Below are 21,303 nucleotides of genomic sequence, written 5' to 3'. Positions count from 1 at the left end.
GCTCTCCTTACTTCCTCTGCCTTACCCTGCCGCCATGATGTTTCTGCCTCGGAGCTGATCAACCTTGAATGGAACGGAACCTCTGAGACCCTGAGCCAGTTCAGCCTCTCTTTCTCTAAAGTTGTTCTTATCAGATATTTTGGTCACAGCAATGAAAAACCTGACTCATGCAATCCCACTCTTTCTTTTCTTCTTTTTTCCCCTTCATTTTATTGGTCTTTAATGAAAAGTTGTGAGATTGCTTTATTCCTGCATCTTCTCAATTGTTTCTTCCTTGTATTTGTTCTTTCCTGCTTGGCGAGATTTGACCTTCTGTTCCAGGATGGTTGTCCATTTTTAGCCTGCTGATAACCACTTTGCTGGGGTAAACACCAGCATGTACAGTCGTACCATTACCCTTTCCCCACTGCACTGGTCCAATGTAAATGGCATGTTTCTTTCTGTGAACCTGGACTACCTTGCCAATCTGTTGACCTTTGTAGTGTTCTGATATGATCTGAACTTCATTATCCTTTCTGATGGGCAGAGATGGAACATCGTACTTTCTGTCTCAGCTCTTTGGAAAGAGGAGAAAATGTAATCTTCCCGCAAATGTGGGATGGCGCATTGAAACGCCTTTTACGGTTTTTGCTTCAGTCAGAAGTCACAAAGGAATTGAACTTCATTTTGGCCGCTGCTGCTTCAGTAAAGGAAACCAAGAACCAATCCCACTCTTTCTGGCTTGCAAATTTCTGATGGAAAAAAAAAATCCACGGAAAGCTCAGAGGTTCCCTTTTAATGTGATAGATTTCTTTTCTTGTGTTGCTTTCAAGATTCTTTCTTTTAGCCTATCTTGGTGACGCACACTTGTAAGCCCAGTACTGAGATGGGAGGATCACAGGTTGGTTCCAGCCTCCGCTACTTAGTGAGGCCCTTTGCAACTCAGTGAGACCCTGTTTCAAAATAAAGACTAAAAATAGGGCTAGGGGTGTACCACGAAGGTAGAATGCCCCTGGGTTCCATCCCCAGTACCACAAAAACAAAGCTAAATAAGGAATTAAAAAAAAAATAGGGCTGAAGGATGTAGCTTGGAGGTAGAATGCTCCTGGGTTCAATTCCTAGTACCGAAAGCCCAGACTCAGTGGTACAAATCTGAAATCTTTTCCTATTAGAAGAAGGCGAGGTTGCTGTTGGTCAGTTTGCCTTGAAGGTCCCCCAAAAGCTCTGGTGTTGAATTCTTGGTCCCAGTGCAACTGGGCAATGCTGCTGGTTCATTTAAAATTTTAAATTAATTGGGCAAAATTCTTTATTCCATTGGACGTGCTGATCCATCTTGTGAGTTTTTGTTTGTTTGTTTGTTTGTTTAACTCATCATTTAGGTCTCAGAGTAAATTTGTATCCTGGGCATTGGCTGAAGCTTTTTGGTAAAAGACTCAGGCAGCAGGATTCTAGACCTGTCCCTCAACAAGGGAAAATCCCAAAGGGTCCTTTCCTGGAGGACCAAAGAAAAAGAGCGCAGCAGGATCCTCGGGGTGCAGTCCCTGATTAGCAGAGCTTTTCAGGAAATGGTGTTTTGCGAGGCTTGTAAAAAATAAAATTAAAAATCGGTGTAACAGACTTTGGGAGAGCCAGGATGTAGCGAGGAGGCAAATTCTTTGGACTCCAATCCTGCCCTCCAAGAGTTCCCAGAAATGGGCGTGAGACCCCAAATGCCAGCCGTGTTACTTTCACCCACTGCAGGCGAATCCTCCAAGGGGGTCAGTCTCCCGCGCGCCCTTCCCGCCCCCTGTGAGCTCCCCCCCACCCCGAGACCCGTGGGGGCTCCTGATCTGCAGTTGAGGGTGGATGGACAAAACAAAACAAAACCCAGAGCGAGGTGACACAGGCCCGCTGCAAAGCGATTCGAATTTTCTAACCCAAAGTCCGGCTCCTCCCTGCTGCGCCGCGCAGCCCACAGCCCGGGTGGCGCAGGGTGATGGACGCTTCCTAAGTGTCCTCCAAGTGTCCGGAGCGTTGCTGGGCATTTTACAAACGTCACACTGGGGGCCACCCAGCGGGGTCTGTTCCTGCTGGTTTCTAGGGGGGACATGCCCAGGGAGAGGCCTCGAGTTGATCCCAATTGAAGGCGCGGGCAGAGCCGAGAAGGTCTCAGGGGGGGGGGGTCTTCCTTTGTCCATCTTTTGGCGATCTGCACTTACTCCCAGAGGGTGTCGATTTTGGCGGCAAAAAGAACATTGAGAGCCATGGTTACAGAGGGGCGTTAAAGCCTTTTCATTATATTATTAATTATTATTATTATTATTAATTTTTACTTCTTCACAGCTTAATGTTACCGGCTGATTGAGGCACCCTGGAGCATTCCTCAGCTTTGGCTTAAAATTTGGTGTTAAGGGCAGGTATGTGGAGACAATCAGAATTCTTATCTCGCATTACCCCATTACTGTGACACTGGGGAAATATTTCGCTTTTAAGTGCCTTAAGGACACCACGTTCAAAACAAGGTTAGGAGAGTATTTCGTTCTGTTAAGATTACACAGAATGCATGAACGAACCTGCTAGCCCAGACTCCCCGCACTCGTTTTGGTTTTTTAACCAGCGCAAGGGAGTGGGACCACGTGGCCTAATGGATAAGGCGTCTGACTTCGGATCAGAAGATTGAGGGTTCGAATCCCTTCGTGGTTGTAAATCTTTTCTTAAGCTTTCTCTCAGCTACTCACTTCCAGGGATGAGAACTTGATTTCTCCTAGTGGAAAGTTAGCCGGCCCAGCTCCTTCCAGCTACTTGAACATGATTGCTTAAGAGGTCTCAAGTAACCTGAGTAGACTCTCTTTTTTCCTTTCTTTCTCTCTGCCTTCCTTTTCTCTTTCTACCCCACCCCTTTCTTTCCTCCTCTTTTTCTGGAATTGAACCCGGGGGGCATTCTACCTCCAAGCAAGACTTTCAGCCTTTTTTGTTTAGTTTTGTTTTGAAACAGGGCCTTCCTATATTGCTAACCAGCTCGCTAAATTGCTGAGGCTGGCTTCGAACCTGCGATCTTCCTGTTTCAGCCTCCCAAGTACTGGGATTACAGGAGGGCAGCACCACTCTCTGCTCTCCTCAGCCCTTTCTCTCTCTCTTTCTTTCCTCTTTCTCTTTCTTTCTTTCTTTCTTTCTTTCTTTCTTTCTTTCTTTCTTTCTTTTTCTTTCCTATTTTGAGACAGGGTCTTGTTAGGCTGTTGAGAGTCTCTCTATATTTCTAAGGCTGTCTTCTAAGGCTGTCCTGGAACCTGCGATCCTCCTGTCTCGGCCTCCCAAGTGTTGGGCTCCATAAGGGCATGGCCCCCAGCGGAGCACACAGATTTAAGGAACTCTACTTCAGCAGATTGACCACCCTCCATCTTTTAGGACTGCACAGTAAGTATTTGATTTACTATTATTATTATTATTATTATTATTAGTAGTAGTAGTAGTAGTAGTAGTAGTATACTGGGGATGGAACCGAGGGGCATTCTACCTCTGAGTTATTCCCCCCCCAGCCCTATTTTATATTTATTGTAAAACAGAGTCTCACTAGGTTGCTGAGAGTCTAAGTTGCTAAGGTTAGCCTCGAACCTGTGATCCTCCTGCCTCAGCCTTCCAAATACTGGTATGACAGGAGTCTGTTCAGCTCAACTTTTATGAGTCAATGTTCCTGCTCCCAGGATACCTCAGGGCTCTTACTGGATAACAACTGGTGTGTGTGTGTGTGTGTGTGTGTGTGTGTGTGTGTGTGTGTGTGAAGCATCGTGAATGAAGACTGATCCAAAAAGATTTGGAAACTGACAATCCATGTGCATCACAGGGGGAAATTTTAGGAAGAGGAGAGTAGATGGCGTAAGTCTAACCCATCACCACCGCTGCTGCTTCACGGCAGTGGGAAGAGGGGTCGGTGTGTAAGGATGCGCTCTTCTTCCTCAGGAGACGGCTGACGAGCCATTCTCATGGGGTGGTTTTCCCTGATAGATACCAAGTATTCAGCTGGTAACAGTGGACTGGGGATTTAGGATTTCCACTCTTTCACTCCTTTATTTATTTTATTTTATTATATATATATATTTTGTGGTACTGGGGATGGAACCCAGGGGCATTCTACCTCTGAGCTACACCCCCAGCCCTATATTTTATTCTTTATTTTGAAACAGGGTCTCACTGAGTAGCAAAGGGCGTCAATAAGTAGCTGAGGCTGCCCGGCAAACTGACATCCTCCGGTCTCAGCCTCCCAAATGCTGAGATTACAAGCGTGCGCCACCACGCCCCGCTTATTTATTTAATTTTTTCAGTACTGAGGATGGAACCCAGGGGCATTCTACCTCCGAGCTACACCCCCAGCCCTATTTTGTATTCTTTATTTTCAAATAGGGTCTCACTGCGTTGCAAAGGGCCTCATCAAGTAGCTGTCCGCTAACCGCGATCCTCCTGTCTCAGCCTCCCGAATGCTGGGATTACAAGCGAGCGCCACCACACAAGGCTCCTCTCTTATTCCTGATCCAAAGACTTTTCCCAGGAGAAATGGCAGTGGCCTTACAAAGGCAAATCTACTTTGGTAGAGAGTGGGGATTTTGCAGTATGGAGGTAACAGCCACGAGGAGGCCGTTAAGGAAGAGTGTGGTAAGAACACAGACTTTTCTAGAACAGGACTTTTTGTGAGACGACGCAAGATGGCCTTCCTATTTGTGTGTGTGTGTGTGTGTGTGTGTGTGTGTGTGTGTGTGTGTGTGTTACTAGGGATTGAACCCAGGGGCATTCTACGTCTGAGCCACACCTCCGGTTCTATTTTATTTTTTATTTTGAAACACGGTCTCACTAAGTTGTGGAGGGCCTTGTTAAGTTGCCGAGGCTGGACTTGAACCTGCGATCCTCCCGTCTCTGCCTCCCGGGTACTGGGATTACAGGCGCGCACCGCTGACCCTAGTTAGTCTTGAACTGCTTCAGGTACTCCAGAATGTCTGACTTGACCGTGCTGACGGAGGCCTGGTGCGCCCAGCGCATGACGGGGACTCCGTCAGGCCCCACCAGAAACTTCTCAAAGTTCCAGCGGATGTCGTGGACTTTGACGGGTTCCCAGGAGATGTGTTTGGATAAGCCCAAGATCTCCGAAGGGTGCGGACAGGAATGCTGGAGCAGAAAGGAGAAGAGAAGCATCACTTCCACTCCCAGATGGCCCCGGGGGCTTTCACCCACAGGGAACCCACTCCTTCCTACATCTGGACAGTTCGATTTTATGCGGGTCCTAGTAAACCCCATAACTTTCCCCCAAACGCCACAATGTCAACTACCAAGCACAGATCTGCTCTCTCTTCTATCACAGAGTCATGCTAGCAGGATAAAATCTCTCTCTTTCTTTCTCCCTCCTCCTCCTCCTCCTCCTCCTCCTCCTCCTCCTCCTCCTCCTCCTCCTCCTCCTCTTCTTCTCCTTCTTTCTTCTTCTTCTTCTCTCTCTCTCTGTCTCTGTCTGTCTGTCTGTCTGTCTGTCTGTCTGTCTGTCTGTCTGTCTCTCTCTCTCTCTCTCTCTCTCTCTCATACTTGGGATTGAACCCAGATGTGTTCTATCTCTGAGAAGATACAGTCCAACCCTATATTCTTTTCTTTTCTTTCTTTCTTTCTTTCTTTCTTTCTTTCTTTCTTTCTTTTTTTTTTTTTTTTTTTTTTGTAGTACTGGGGATGGAACCGAGGGACATTCGACCTCTGAGCTCCACCCCCAGCCCTATTTTGTATTCTTTATTTTGAAACAGGGTCTCGCTGAGTTGCAAAGGGCCTCCTCACTAAGTAGCTGAGGCTGGCCACGGACCGCAATTCTCCTGTTTCAGCTGCCCAAATGCTGGGATTACAAGCGTGTGCCACCACGCCCAGCTTATTCTTTATTTTGAAACAGGATCTCACTAAGTTTTGGAAGGCCTCACTAAGTAGCTGATGCTGGCTATGAACCTGTGATCCTCCTGTCTCAGCCTCCCAAGTACTGGGATCACAAACATGTGCTACCACACCTGACCTGATATGTTATCTCTTAACATAATTCAGTTTCCTTTACTGCAAAGTAAATGGCTTGGGTTAAAATATGGCTTCCCAGGTCTTAGGGTTCAATGCACCGATAACATTTCAATAAATACTTTTTGGGAGTAACTTCGAGTTATTAGCATTTTATAAAAAAAATGTAAACACCACATTTCATCATATTCAATTGGTGACTGAACCCAGGGGCATTCTACCTCTGAATTATACTCCCAATCTTTCTATTTTGAAACAGGATCTCCCTAAATTGCTGAACCTGCATTCCTCCTGTTTCAGCCTCCTGTGTGCAGTACCACGCCTGGCTCATCACTTCTTAAAAACACCATTCTATCTGGGTGTGGTGGTGCACACCTGTAATCCCAGTACTTGTGAGGCTGAGACAGGAGGATCGCAGGTTTGAGGCCAGCCTTAGCAAGTTTGCAAGGCCCCAAGACCCTCAACAACTTAGTGAAACTTAGATCCTGTCTTAAAATAAAGAGTAAAATAGGGTTGGGGGTGTGGCTCAGAGATACAGTGCCCTGAGTTCAATCCCCAGTAACAAAACGAAAAAGAAAAAAGAAAGAGAAAAGAAAAGAAAAAAGACCATCATAAGAATAAATGACCTGTGACTCATAATCTTGAAATAAAGGACAGCCCTGAAAATCTATAAGGACCAGTTGAGTTTATGAGACCCTCCTTAACCTATTTCCTCCCATTCACTTGGGCTGTCTATACATCTTAACATGGGACAGTCCAGCACCTAGGAACATTCACTCTGGTGTTCCTTAGGGTCCTTTCAGCTCTGCCATTTTCTATGTCTAAAACCAGTGTTTCAGCTGGGCATGGTGGCGCACGCTTGTCACCCCAGCATTTGGGAGGCTGAGACAGGAGGATCGCGGTTCGAGGACAGCCTCAGCTACTACTTAGGCTCTTTGCAACTCAGTGAGACCCTGTTCCAAAACAAAAAAATAAAAATAAAAAAAGACTAAATAATAGGGCTGGGGGTGCAGCTTGGAGGTAGAATGCCCCTGGGTTCAATCTCTAGTACTATAAATAAATAATTAAATAAATAATAAATAAATAAGGCCTGGGTTACAGCTCAGTGGCAAAGTGCTTTGCAGGTACAGCGCTCTGTACCAGTTCAAAAAAGCTAAGAAAAAAAAAAAAACCCATAACAAAACAAAACAAAAAACCCCAAAACCGGCTGTGGTGGTGCACGCTTGTAATCCCCGCACTTGGGAGGCTGAGACAGGAGGATCGCACAGGTTCAAAGTCAGCCTCAGCTACTTAGTGAGGCTCTCAGCAACTCAGTGAGACCGTTTCCAAATAAAATAGAAAATAGGTCGGAGAGTGTAACCAGGGGAAGAAAGTTTCTACGTTCCATCCCCAGTACCACAAATAAATAAATAAATGAATAAATAAATAAATAAATATGCATTTTGATGAATGAATGAATGTCCACGAGCAAGAGAGTGGCTCCAGTCAAACAGCCACCCCACACTACTCTCTCCACCCACAAAGCCAGCGCCCCAGAGATGCTTAGAAGTCAAGCCCGCACCCCTGTGCTGACCTGGAGATTTCTACCTCCAGCCATGGTCCGTGGGTCTGGTCCTCCGTACCAATTCTGGGCTAAGAACGCAAGGCTAGAGGCTGGGTGGAGGTTGGCAACGACTCACCTTCAGGAAGGTGAAGATTTTCTGTTCCCCATCACCATTCACATCTCCTTTCTCAAACAGCAGGAAATTAGGGACGAAGCCTCTCCCTGGACGGACATACCTGCAAAGAGCCAGGCGTTTCTGGGAAGCTCCGGGGCCTGAGAAAGTTAGGCTGGGGCGGCAGGATTTGAAGTCACAGGAAAGGGCGGGATCGTGCAGAGATATCATAGATCTCTCTATGATATCATAGACGGGAGAGGTAGGCCTTTTTTTTTTTTTTTTTTCAGGTCTGGGGATGGAACCCAGGGGCATTCGATCTCCGAGCTACACCCCCTGCCCAATTTTTTATTCTTTATTTTGAAACAGGGTCTCACTGAGTTGCCAAGGGCCTCACTAAGTAGCTGAGGCTGTCCGCGAACCGCGATCCTCCCGTCTCAGCCTCCCGAATGCCGGGATTACAAGCGTGCGCCACCGCGCCCGGCTAGGGCCATTTTTGCACTTTGGGCTTCGGGAGTCACCTTATTTTTTCTCGATTTCACAATCTGTCCTTTGCCCTTTTCTTGTTTCCGTGCCTGGCATCTCTGCCTGTGCTTCCGTAATCTACTCAGGTCGTAGCCAGTGGTAGAGAGAGAATCTCTGCACACTTGCAGACTCCTCGGAGCGACCAGAGTTAAAACCAGCTTGTAGCTGGGCTTGGTGGTGCAGGCCTATCAACCCAGGATTTAAGAGGCAGAGACAAGAGGATCACCGGTTCGAGGCCAGCCTCAGCCACTTAGTGAGGCTCTCAGCAATTTAGTGAGGCCCTGTTTCAAAACTAAAAAATATAAGCTGGGCATGGTGGCACACGCTTTTAGCATTTGGGAGGCTGAAGCAGGAGGATCCGGGTTCGAGGACAGCCTCAGCTACTTAGTGAGGCCCTTTGCAACTCAGTGAGACCCTGTTTCAAAATAAAGAATACAAAATAGGGCTGGGGATGACAAGCCCTGGGTTCCTCAGTACTGCAATAAATAAATAATAAATATAAAACTAAAAAACTAAAAAATAAAACTAAAACAGGGCTGGAGGTATAGCTCAGAGGTAGAAAGTCCCTGGGTTCGATCCCCAATACCACAATAAAAATTTTTAAAAACCAACTTGCAGATGCCCGTGAGTCTGTTACTTCACCCCCAACCCTTCGGAGATTCCTGGGATGGATGACCCTCCAGAGAGAGGAAAGGCAGAGTAGGTCTCCTCCTGGGTTTCGGCCAGGCACTTACTTGAGTCCAGGGAGAATCTCCGAGTTCTGTCCCGGTTCCTGCTTTCCAAACTGGTTGCAAGGAAAGCCCAGCACCACCAAACCGAAGGGCTTCAGCTCCTCCTGGAGCGCGTTCAGTTCTGTGGTTAGAAAAGGTGCAACATAAGCCAGGCATGATGGTGCACGCCTGGAATCCCAGTACTAGGGAGGCTGAGACAGGAGGACCGCAGGCTCAAGGACAGCCTCAGCAATCTAGTGAGACCCTGTTTCAAAATCAAAAACTAAAGAGGGCTGGGGGTGTAGGGAGAGAGAGGGATGACATGTTAGCCTAGAGACCTTAGGTGCAGAGAAGGATCATCCCTGGGCTCCTCATCTTACAGAGAAGGAAACAGAGCCGGGGAGAAACGTCTCTAGACCAGAGCGCCTGTGGGTGGCCCAGCTGAAGCTAGACACTGGGTCTTCACAGGGGCACCCTAAAGCTCGTGATTACGGTGCAGTATTTTCTAAACTTGCAGTAGATCCCAATCAGCAGAAGGCCCTACAGTCAAAATCCGGATTCTTGCAAATTTCTGATTCCACTTCTCTGAGATGGGGCCCGGCTATTCTTGTTATTCAGACAAAGTCAGGTTGGGACATCACTGCTCATAAGTTTGTGTTCCCTGGTGAATTAATAAAATGAACTAATCAATCAACTCTCTCTCTGTCTGTCTGTCTCTCTCTCTCTCTGTCTCTGTCTCTCTCTCTTTTTCTGGGAGTTGAACCCAGAGATATTCTACCTTTGAGTTACATCTCCAGTACTTTTAATTTTGTGTTTGGAAACAGGGTCTCCCCAAGTTGCCGAGAGTCTCACTATGCGGCTGAGGCTGTCCTTAAACCTGGGATCCTCCTGTCTCAGCCTCCCAAGTACTGGGAATACAGGCATGTGCCACCATGCCCAGCTATTAGTGGGTTTTTCACCAGTGGTCCTAAAATATGAGAAAGACAAAGTTCTTCCTTGAATAATGAACAAAGGAGGAGAAAACTATCCCCAGAGGCAGAGGTGAGGCTGGAGAGGAGGGATTTGCCTCTGTTACGCCCAGCTCCTCTACCAGCACTTAGCCTAGTCAAAAGCAGCCTCAGGTGTAGAACTCCTTTCTCCTTTTTCCCCTTTATCACTGTAAGTAAGTTACCCTGGAAAAGTCTCAGAAAAACATGGATCTCCTCTCCCATACTCGCCAAGGAGACTTCTAGAATCTTCTGAGAAACTACTAGTTCTTAGGTATATTTTGATTTTCTAGTAGAAACCTCAGATAAAATAGACATTGGGCCTAGAGAAGTGGCTAGCAAATATTTTTTTCTATAAAAAGTCAAATGGAAAATACTTCACAGGCTTGCAGTTCACACTGGTCTCCATCACAGAAACTCAAACAATGGCTGAACTCTGTCTTGGGGTACGGAAGCAGCCATAGATAGCATAGAAATGGATGGGCACAAATCGTTGTGTTCCAATAAAACTTTATTTATAAAAACAGGCTGGTCAGATTTGGCTTCTAGACCAGAGTTTATTAACTTTTGACATTGAAGAATGAAGACACTTATATGAGTATTTATTTTGATACTTTTATTTGTGTATTGGGGATTGAACCTGGGGCATTCTACCTCTGAGCTACAACCCCAGTCCTTTTTGTTTTGTTTTGTTTTATTTACTTTGAAACGGAGTCTGGCTAGATTGTGAAGGGTCTCACTAAGTTATTGAGGCTAGCCTCAAACCTGTGATCCTCCTGTCTTGGCCTCCCAAGAACTGGGAATACAGGCATTGCACCAGTGTGCCCGGAGATTTTGCCACACAATTAGAATTCAAATACAATTCCACGTGTGATTTAAAACATAATCTACTGAGAAAAATTTAGTCCCAAAGACATAGAGTTATGATTTCCTCACCAGCATATTGAAATGTCAGACCACAGTAAGTGGCCACGTTGACAAAGAGGATGTGCTTGCCGGCCAGCTGCTTAAACTGAATACGTTCCTTCTCATCAAGAGTGAAGGCCTCGTAGTCGTAGACGGTGCCTTCTGTATCTCTGTGGCAAGCCATCTGGAAAAAAAAATTTTTTTAAATCATAACATTAAGCCGGGCGTGGTGGCGCACGCTTGTAATCCCCGCGCTTGGGAGGCAGAGGCAGGAGGATCGAGGCCAGCCGCGCTGGCTTAAGAGACCCTGTTTCAAAAATATAGAAAATAGGTCTGGGAGTGTAGCCCAGAGGTAGAAGGGCCTCCAGGAACCCCAGTACCACCAAAAACAAAAACAACAACAAAAAAATCATAACATTACTAACAAGATTCTGAACATCTGTATGAGTTGCAGAGGGCCTCACTAAGTAGCTGAGGCTGCCCACAAACTGCGATCCTCCTGTCTCAGCCTCCCGAATGCTGAGATTACAAGCGGGCGCCACCTCGCCCAGTTTTGTTGACTTCCTAAGAACATTCTTTAGTGAACTCATTTTATTTTGTGGTACTGGATTTGAACTCAGAGGCAGTCTGAGCTACATCCCCCGCCCTATTATTTTATTCCTCTTTTATTTTTTTTCTTTTTTTGTGGTACTGGGGTTCCTGGAAGCCCTTCTACCTCCGGGCTACACTCCCAGACCTATTTTATACTTTTTATTTGGAAACAGGGTCTCCTAAGCCAGCGCGGCTGGCTTCGAACCTGCACGATCCTCCTGTCTCCGCCTCCCAGGCACGGGGATGACAAGCGTGCGCCACCACGCCCGGCTTTATTCCTCATTTTGAAACAGGTCTCACAGGTTGCAGAAGGCCTCATTAAGTAGCTGAGGCTGGCTTTTAACCTGTGATCCTCGAGTCTCAGCCTCCCAAGTACTGGAATTACAAATGTGTGCCACCAAGCCCAGCTTTAATAAACTCATTGTAAAACTCAAAAAAAAAAAAAAAAGAAAGAAAAAAAAGGAATTTGCCTTTTGTGTTTGCTGTTAAGTATCATGTTGCAGGGTCCTGGAGAGACTCTGAACTTGAAGACTTTTTTTTTTTTTTTTTTTTTTTGTGGGTTTGGGGATGGAACCCAGGGGCATTCGACCTCTGAGCTCCACCCCCAGCCCTGTTTTTTTTTTTATTCTTTATTTTGAAACAGGGTCTCACTGAGTTGCAGAGGGCCTCACTAAGTAGCTGAGGCTGTCCTCGAACCGCGATCCTCTGGTCTCAGCCTTCCGGATGCTGGGATGACAAGCGTGCGCCACCACGCCCGGCTTTGAAGACGCTTTTAGTCCAGCTTACTACTGCTATTGTTTGCTGTTCCAAATTTATTTAAGTCTTTATAATGTGTCTGAACCCCTCCAGACACAGATTTGATTATTCTAAGCCTAGAGTCTTCACACCCAATTAGGCATCTTTGGGTAACATAAAAACACTATTAAAACAGAAAATTGCAAGTCACCCAGCACATTTTCTGGTCAGTTTCAAGATCTTACCAGAGCTGTGGGGGGGAGGGGCAGTGTCTGTCTGTCTGTCTGTCTGTGGTGTGTATTATTAGGGATTGACTTCATGGGTGTTCTACCTCTGAGCTATATTCCCAGCCCTATTTTTTTTTTTTCTTTTTTGTTTTTTGCATGCAGTACTGGGGATTGAACCCAGGAGCATTCTACCTCCAAGCTATGCCCCAACCATATATATTATTTTTAATTTTGAAACAGGGTCTCACTAAGTTGTGAAGGGCCTTCCTAAGTAGCTGAGGCTGGCCTTGAACCTGCGATCCTCCTGTCTCAGCCTTTCAAGCACTGGGATTACAAGCATGGGCCACTACGCTCAGCTCTCCTATTTTACTTTTCATTTTGAATCAGGGACTTGCTAAGATGCTGAGGCTGGCCTCAAACCTGCGATCCTCCTGTCTCAGCCTCCCAAGTACTGGGATTACAGGCATTCGCCACCATGCCTGGCCGGAGCTGCCTTTTGTAGAAGACGTGGTAAGAAGGATGATTCTTGCTTACCCACCCATAAGCTAGCTTCAGTCACCCATAACTTAGTAGTGAGTGAATTTATATCCAAGGTCAAATGTGATGGCCCGCCATGTGGATGAAGGTGTGCTTGCCCCTGACTTCATGGTTCCTTTTTGCAGGCTGAGTGGTAGGTCAATATGAAGCTTGGGCTCAGTCCCCATTATTGCAAAAGAGAGGGGGGGGGGAGGGGAAAGGGAGAGTGAAAGAGATAAACAGAGAGAAAGTATTCCTTTTTTCTTCCAAGTGGTTTCATTCCTTACTATCCTTCCTTGGGCTGCCCCTTCTACTCCCATATATACATTTTATCAATAAAAACTGACTCATAAATGGGGAATGGAACCGACACCTGATTCCAAGTCCAACTGTCTTAGGTCTTTATTTTTTCCGTGAATTGCTCCTCTGATGACTTTATGACTTAATCTCTAACACGTCCACAGTGGCGTCCTCCTCCATTCATGTTTCAGTGGGTTAGATAAGATTCAGTAAGAGCCGGGCGTGGCGGCGCGCGCTCGTCATCCCAGCATTCGGGAGGCTGAGACCGGAGGATCGCGGTTCGCGGACAGCCTCAGCTACTTAGAGGGGCCCTTTGCAACTCAGTGGGACCCTGTCTCAAAATAAAGAATAAAAGAGAAATAGGGCAGAGGGTGTAGCTCATCCCCAGTACCACAAAAAAAAGATTCAGTAAGAAACTCCAGCAAGAAACTTTTCCTTGGTTTATGTCGAGATGGCTGGCCTCAGTCTCCCCTCTGCACCCCAGTCCCCACCTCCTCTGACACCCATGGCGGTCCCACCCCAGATCCATCTCCAATTAGATACTGATGGGCCAGAGTGTTCAACTTGATGGAGGGGCAGAGGAAGGACCACAGTAGGGAGACCCTCCTTTCCCTGCTCATGTTCAACTCAAGGAACACCCACTTGTGGGGATGAAGAAGATTTAAGGAGAAGGGGAGGTTTAGAGGGACACAGAAGGGAGAACCTTTTTTTTTTTTTTTTTTTTCTTTTTTTGGTGGTACTGGGGTTCCTGGAAGCCCTTCTACCTCCGGGCTACACTCCCAGACCTATTTTATATTTTTATTTGGAAACAGGGTCTCTTGAGCCAGCGAGGCTGGCTTCGAACCTGCGCCATCCTCCTGTCTCCGCCTCCCAAGCGCGGGGATGACAAGCGTGCCCACCACGCCCGGCCGAGGCTGGACTCTTTCGAGAAGGACCTGGAGGGCGGGCTCTAGAAGCAGAGAAGGGCCTCCGATTCCAGCCTCCCGTGGCCTCCCCGAGCTCACTCACCTTCATCCTCGTTGTCTCGGGCGTTGTCTGCACGATGCTGACCAGGAGAAGGAGGAGAAGAGAGGAGGCTGAGGAGGCTGCTAACGGTGCGGCCATGACCCGTGTTGCAGATCGCTGGTCTGAGGACTTGAGGTCCTTCTGCACTTCCTCAGTCTTTTGATACCTTGGCAGAAACTAGCCGAGCCTGCACAGGCCAATCACAAAGTGGCGAGGCTTGCGGCTGCCTGAGCGCTGGAGAGGGAGCCGCATCACAGCCCACACGCGCTCCCATGGCGCGCGGGGCTCCCTAGGGCGAGAAGGACCTGGGACTCGCATGAATTCTGGCTGCCTTACGAGAAGGTGATTCCTTGGAAGTCCATGGAGACTGCTGTTTATTTTTCCTCAGTGGATTGATGTCTAGATGCAGATGTGGCCGCCCAGACCTCCCTGCAAAAGCGTTGACATTCTAAATATTATTTCTAGGGCTGGAGGAGTGTGTTTAGCTCAGCGGTAAAGCATGTGTTTAAATATGCATAAGATTCTGGGTTCAATGCCCAACACCAAAATCACACACACACACACACACACACACACACACACACACACACACACTATACCTAATAATATTATTTAAGCTTAAAAAATCACGGGATGACCTCCGAGGATATGTCTAAGAGTGTTGGGAGGAAACTGGGAGTGGGAGGAGAGTGGATGTCTACAGTAGATATGAAGGATAGCACACTAGTAAATGTTTTCAAGGGCTTATAAATCGGTAAGAAAAAACTGTCAGACCAACAACAACAGAAAAGGAAGCCAGACAGGAAATCAGGCGGCGTCAGTAGTAGGATGTTGTCTCAGTGTTCTCTCTCGCCAATAATCAAAGAAGCATGACTAAGAAGAGATACGCTCTGCTATTTATCAGATTGGCAAAAGTTAAAAGGAATGGCGGTACCCAGCCTGGGTGCAGTGTGGTACCAGAGAATCATACACATGAGGTAGGGGAACGGGGACATGTCAATGTTGCAACTTTCTCAGGGTAATGGACCATTCTGAATGCAGTGCCCTTTTTTTTTTTTTTTAAGTCAATAACTTGTTTTGAACTTTTTAAATTTTGGTCAGGTGTGGTGGTGCATGCCTATAATCCCAGTACTTTGAAAGCTGGGAGAGGAGGATTACATATTCGAGGCCAGCCTCAGCAATTTAGTGAGACCCTGTTTCCAAACTAAAAAAATAAAATAAGCCGGGTGTGGTGGTGCACGCTTGTCATCCCCGCGCTTGGGAGGCGGAGACAGGAGGATCTCGCTGGTTTGAAGCCAGCCGCATTGACTTAAGAGACCCTGTTTCCAAATAAAAGTATAAAATAGGTCTGGGAGTGTAGTCCGGAGGTAGAAGGGTTTCCAAGAACCCCAGTACCACCAAAATAAAATAAAATAAAATAAAATAAAATAAAATAAAATAAAATAAAATTAGTCTGGGGGGTGTAGCTCAGAGGTAGAATATCCCTGGGTTGAATTCCCAGCACTACCACCACAAAACAAACAAAACAAACAAACAAAAAAGACAAGAGAGAGTCCCTTCTAGGGAAAATGATCTTGGATTTTAGAGTCTTCTTAATTCAGACATTAGCACTTGAGGTCTAAACACCAGGGCCACGTGGTGGACAAGGCAGAATGGACCTGGGTTCAGTCCCAGGTACCAGTCCAAAAGCTTGCTATGACTGTTGCCTATGATGACCAACACGAGGAAATGATGCCTTTGGTGCGCACTGGCTGTTCCTGATGCCATAAAACTGTAAGAAAGGGAGGAATTCAGCAACTGGCTGGGCTCTCAGGAGGTCACTAACCACGACAAAAAGGCTAGCACACATTTGAATTAGTGAAGTCTCAAGGTTGTCCCTCCCTCCTTCCTTCCTTCCTTCCTTTCTTTTTCTTTCTTTCTTTCTCTCTTTCTGTACTGGGGATTGAACCCAGGGACATTTTACCTCCAGGTTATACCCCCATTCCTTCTGTTATCTCGACTTCTGGCATTTGAATCAATTTGCTGAATCAAATAACTGAGACAAGTCTTTGGGAGGAATGGGGGGGAGGAATGGGGGGGAAAGTTTATTCATTTGCTAGGAAATCGGAGAAACCAGTGAACTTAAGCGTTCAGGAACAAGCCTCAATTCTCCCCAAACAAGGGAAATCAGTGTCTTTTAAAAGACCTTGGCGGGGCGTGGGGGCGCACGCCGAGCTCCCGTCCACCATAATGATGGGCTCTCTGCTCCTTCCCCTACAGCCCCCTCCCCACCCGCCCTTCCGAGTTCGCAGGGAAAACCGCCCCCTCTTCCTTAGAGCCCAGTCAGGGCATTCAAGAGCTGCTTTGCAGAACAGAAGCTTTTTGTTCTCAGATTTGAGATCTCCTCTCGAGGGCTGGTCTAGGGGAGGAGCCCCGAAAATAACAGCCCACCCAGCCAAAGAGCTGGAGCCCTTCAGCGCAGCCAGGCGGGGCCCTCGGCGCCCTCTTCCCGCCCACAGCGCTGCCTCTCCCGCCCTCTGCCCGGGTGGCTCAGCTCAAAGAATGTCACGTCTCAAAAACAATATACTTAAAAAAAAATCACACACACACACACACACACACACACACACACACACACTTACTTTTATGGGTGCATTGTCTTCCATCGTATTGTAGTTCAGCGTGATAGAAACATACAGGATACAGCACTTGGGGAACTCCCCCAGCTCCCTTCCCGCTCCCCCCAAACAATATATTTTGTGTGTGTGTGTGTGTGTGTGTGTGTGTGTGTGTGTGTGTGTGTGTGTGATACTGGGATTGAACCCATGGGCATTCTACTGCCAGTCTATACCCCCAGACCTACCTACCTATCTATTTATTTTTGCGGTTTTGGGGATGGAACCCAGGGGCATTCTCTCTCCAGTCTATACCCTCAGCCCTCTTTTTTATTCTTTATTTTGAAACAGGGTCTCACTGAGTTGCAGAGGGCCCCGCTAAGTAGCTGAGGCTGGCCGCAAACCTGCGACCTCTTGTCTCAGCCTCCCAAGTCCCAGGATCACAGGCTTAGGCCAGCTCCCCCAGCTACAAAGTCTTTACTCTTTTCAAGCACCAATCACCAACTCCTGGGGTGGAAGCGAAATCCTCTTTGTAAACTGTGAGAGTGAGTGGCTTAAACTTCTTGCTTTCCCGCATATCTTGTTGCAGGTTTCCCTGGAAACAGAAGCTTTTGGGAGCTTCGGCTCCACGGGAGGCCTGCCTGGCACCTTCCGGCCAGTCTCCCCACAGTTACCCCCTCCTCTGCACACTCCCGCCGCAGCCACAGATCAGACCTTCGGCATTTTCTTTCTGGAAGGCTGAAATCATGTCCAACTTGTCTTCTTTCTTGTAGGCTCTTTCCCTGCCGTCCTTTTCCCTCCACCCTGGCCCCCATGGGAAACTTGAAGCCGCTTTCTGGAATCCTCTGCAGTAAGTTGGGCACGGCGATGCACGCCTGTTATCCAGTGACTCTGGAGGCTGAGACGAGAGGATCGCCAAGCCCCAGGTCGGCTTGGGCAACTTAGAGAGACCCTGTCTCAAACTAAAAAATAAAAAGGGCTGGGTATGTAGTGGTAGGGTGCTCCCTGGGGTCAACTCCCAGTCATATACACACAAAGACACAGACACACGCACATCCAGAGAGTCAGTGATGTACAAGTTCCCCTTGTGCATTTCTCAGCATGAATTATCTCAGGGGCGTTCGACCTCCGAGCTACACCCCCCGCCCTGTTTTTTATTCTTTATCTTGAAACAGGGTCTCACTGAGTTGCAGAGGGCCTCGCTAAGTAGCTGAGGCTGTCCGCGAACCACGGTCCTCCTGTCTCAGCCTCCTGAATGCTGGGATCACAGGCGTGCGCCGCCGCGCCCTGCTGGAGTCTTGGTCTTGAGAGTCAACTGTACTGAGAACTCTGAGACCCCGTCCGCTGGTCAGATAACGCACACGCGCAGTTACTGCTGCTTGGCGACGAGACTGTGTTCTGAGGAATGCATGGCTGGGCGGTTTTATCACGTGTGAGGATCGGAGAGTGTACTCAGGCGAACTAAGAGATGACGACACCGTTAGGTGACATAACGTATAATGAGTGGAACCACTGGCTTATGTGTAGCCCGTCATCAACCAAAATGACTTTACGTGGCTCATGCCTATGTGTGTCTGCACGCACGCACACACATGCTGGGGATTCCCAAAATCAATCTCTCTCTCTCTCTCTCTCTGTCTTTAGTACTGAGGATTGAACTCAGGGGTGTTCTATCTCTGAGCTGCATCCTCCAGCCCCATTTTTTATAATAAGTTCCTGAGGCTGGCCTCGAACCTGCGATCCTCCTGTCTCAGCCTTCCAAGTACTGGGATTGCAGGTGTGTGCCACCACCTCGGCCCCGTTTGGATTTCATCTTCAACCTCATGTATTCATAACTTCCTGACCTCTTTCCCCAGACACGCTAAAGCTCAGAGCTTACCTGAGCCCTCCCTGAAGTGGCGGCCCTGGTGCACAGACTTTGAGAAGGATCCGTCACTCCTATGAACAGCCCTCCCCCACACGCTCCCAGAAGAAGTCTGCTTTGTGGGATTGGGTGGGAGGGTGGGGGAGGAACAGCGTGTGCTCTCCTGGCCCGGTTCTTGTCTATTGCTCCTGTCTGAATGGGCCGGAAGAGGGAGGGCTGGGAACATGTTGGTCAGAGGATACAAATTTCAGGTCAACAGGAGGAATAAATTCTGGAGATGTACGATATGGTGACCATAATGAGCGATACTATATTCTTGTGTGTGTGTGTGTGTGTGTGTGTGTGTGTGTGTGAGAGAGAGAGAGAGAGAGAGAGAGAGAGAGAGAGAGAGAGACTGAGTATTGAGCCCAGGGACATTCTACCGCTAAGCTACACCCCCATCCCTATTTTATATTTTTATTTGGAAACAGAGACTCACAAAGTTGCTGAGGCTGCCCGTGAAGCTTCGATCTTCCTGTCTCAGCCTCCCCAAAACCTGGGGTTACAAGCGTGCGCTACTATACCCAGCGTACTGCATTTTTGAGAAGTATTGAAGGGGTGGCTCTAAAGTGCTCACACAAAAACCAATAACTATGTGAGGTAATACAGATCGTCATTCGCTAGACGTAGTCAGTCCACAATGCATACATACAGCAAAACGATAAGTTGTACATGACAAATACATATTTATCAATTAAAAAAATAAATTAAGCTGGGCATGGTGGCCCATGCTTGTAATCCCAGCATTTGGGAGGCTGAGACAGGAGGATCACAGTTTGCAGACAGCCTCAGCTACTTAGTGAGGCCCTCCACAACTTAATGAAACGCTCTTTCAAAATAAAGAATTAAAAAAATAGGGCTGAGGGTGTAGCTCAGTGATAGAATGCCCCTGGGTTCCATCCCCAGTGTCATAAATATATAGATAAATTAAACAAGCCAGGCATAATGGTGCACACCTGTAACCCCGGTACTTGGAAGGCTGAGACAGGAGGATTGCAGGTTCACAGCCAGCCACATCTACTTAGTGAGGACCTCCGCAACTTAGTGAGACTCTGTTTCAAAATAAAAAAATAAAAAACTAGGGTTGGGCCGGGCGTGGTGGCGCACGCTTGTAATCCCAGCATTCAGGAGGTTGAGACTGGAGGATCACGGTTCGTGGACAGCCTCAGCTACTTAGTGAGGCCCTCTGCAACTCAGTGAGACCCTGTTTCAAAATAAAGAATAAAAAATGGGGTTGGGGGTGTAGCTTGGAGGTAGAATGCCCCTGGGTTCCATCCCCAGTGCCACAACATATATATATTTACATATATACATATACATTTTATATAACATATATATATATGATATATATGTAAATAAAGAAAAGAAGCCAGGCATAGTGGTGCACACCTGTAACCCCAGTACTTGGGAGGCAGAGACAGGTAGATTACAGGCTCGAAGCCAACCTCAGCAACACAGTAAAACTCTCAGCAACCTCGTGAGACCTTGTTTCTGAAACAAAAAAGGGGTGTGTGTGTGCTGGGGTTGGGGCACAGAGGTAGAATGCCCCTGGATTCAATTCCCAGTAGCACAAAATAAATACATAGATAGGAAGGAAGAAAGGCAGGAAGGAAGGAAGGAAGGAAGGCAGGAAGGCAGGAAGGCAGGATAAACTGAAGGAGAGGCTCATGACCTCGGGCACCTCTCCAGTCTCCAGCCTCAGCTGTCACACCTCTCCTGTCTCCTGTAGTACAATCTCCCTCCGCCCCCCTTTTATTCACATACACGTGGCTGCACCTCGGGAGTGGCCAGGTAATCTGGGATAATCCCCTCATCTCGAAATCCTCCTCTGAGTTACGTCAAGAAATCTTTGCCATATCAGATAACAGTCACAGGTTTCGGGGATTAAAACCTGATATCTGTGGGGACCACGATTTACCCTACTACAAGGAGGAAAAGATTTGGATTTCGGATGAGAACGAACTTGAGCGTGAGCCCGGATTAGATTATTAGGTTTGTAACTCCAGGAAGCTATTGGTCCTTTACTCTGTATCCATGTCATCATTTGTGAAGTGGAGAACATCCTGCCCTGTGATCACTGTGTGATGGTTAAGTGGGGACATCTATCTAAACGTGTCTTCATACATGTTAGCCCTCCCTTTCTTGCCTATTCTACTGTGTTCTTTCCCTCTATCTCTCTCTTTTATCTTCCTGGTCCCTTTATCACCCCCCAACTTCTTCTGTATCGTTTTTCTGTCATAGCACCTGGACCAGATTCCTCCAGGATTACTTGCTGACTCTTTCTCCTGCAGATCGGGATCCAGGTAGCAGACAGACAGGGGGGCCCTGAGAAGGGCTGAGAGCTGCAGGGACCCGCTAGATTAGAGCCTGGTGCTGAACCCTTGCTGGTAACAATGAATGGGGGAGTTACGTTTTTCCTGGTTCAATTAGTTGCCCCTAACTGGATTTGATAGCTACAAAAAAAAAAAAAAAAATCATTGCTCTTTATTTTTTTTTCTTTGAATGTCGAGAACTGAACCCAGAGACATTCTGTCTCCAAACTATATCTACAGCCCTTTAAAATTTTTGCTTGTGGCCAGGCGTGGTGGCACACGCTTGTAATCCCTGCGCTTGGGAGGCTGAGACAGGAGGATTGCACAGGTTCAAAGCCAGACTCAGCTGGCTTAAG

The 21,303-nt window shown here is 47.4% G+C and overlaps 1 protein-coding gene and 1 pseudogene across 2 annotated transcripts; both read right to left on the bottom strand.

Moving 5' to 3' along the window:
• Positions 1-243: 243 nt before the first annotated feature.
• On the bottom strand, positions 244-665 carry LOC308272937 (large ribosomal subunit protein uL24-like; annotated as a pseudogene). The gene has a single exon. The product of its transcript is annotated as a large ribosomal subunit protein uL24-like (transcript).
• Positions 666-4,905: 4,240 nt separating this feature from the next.
• On the bottom strand, positions 4,906-14,237 carry GPX5 (glutathione peroxidase 5; the record flags this gene model as incomplete). The annotated part of the gene is made up of 5 exons (XM_080710328.1): positions 4,906-5,112; positions 7,662-7,761; positions 8,897-9,014; positions 10,795-10,948; positions 14,142-14,237. 5 exons carry the CDS (start codon positions 14,235-14,237, stop codon positions 4,906-4,908), a joined length of 675 nt encoding a protein of 224 aa, XP_080566454.1.
• Positions 14,238-21,303: the final 7,066 nt, after the last annotated feature.

Source organism: Muscardinus avellanarius, assembly GCF_963383645.1.
Source record: "Muscardinus avellanarius genome assembly, chromosome: 14".
Taxonomy (NCBI): domain Eukaryota; kingdom Metazoa; phylum Chordata; class Mammalia; order Rodentia; family Gliridae; genus Muscardinus; species Muscardinus avellanarius.
The sequence above is the reverse complement of the archived record's forward strand: the minus strand, read 5'-3'. Positions and strand labels throughout refer to the sequence as shown.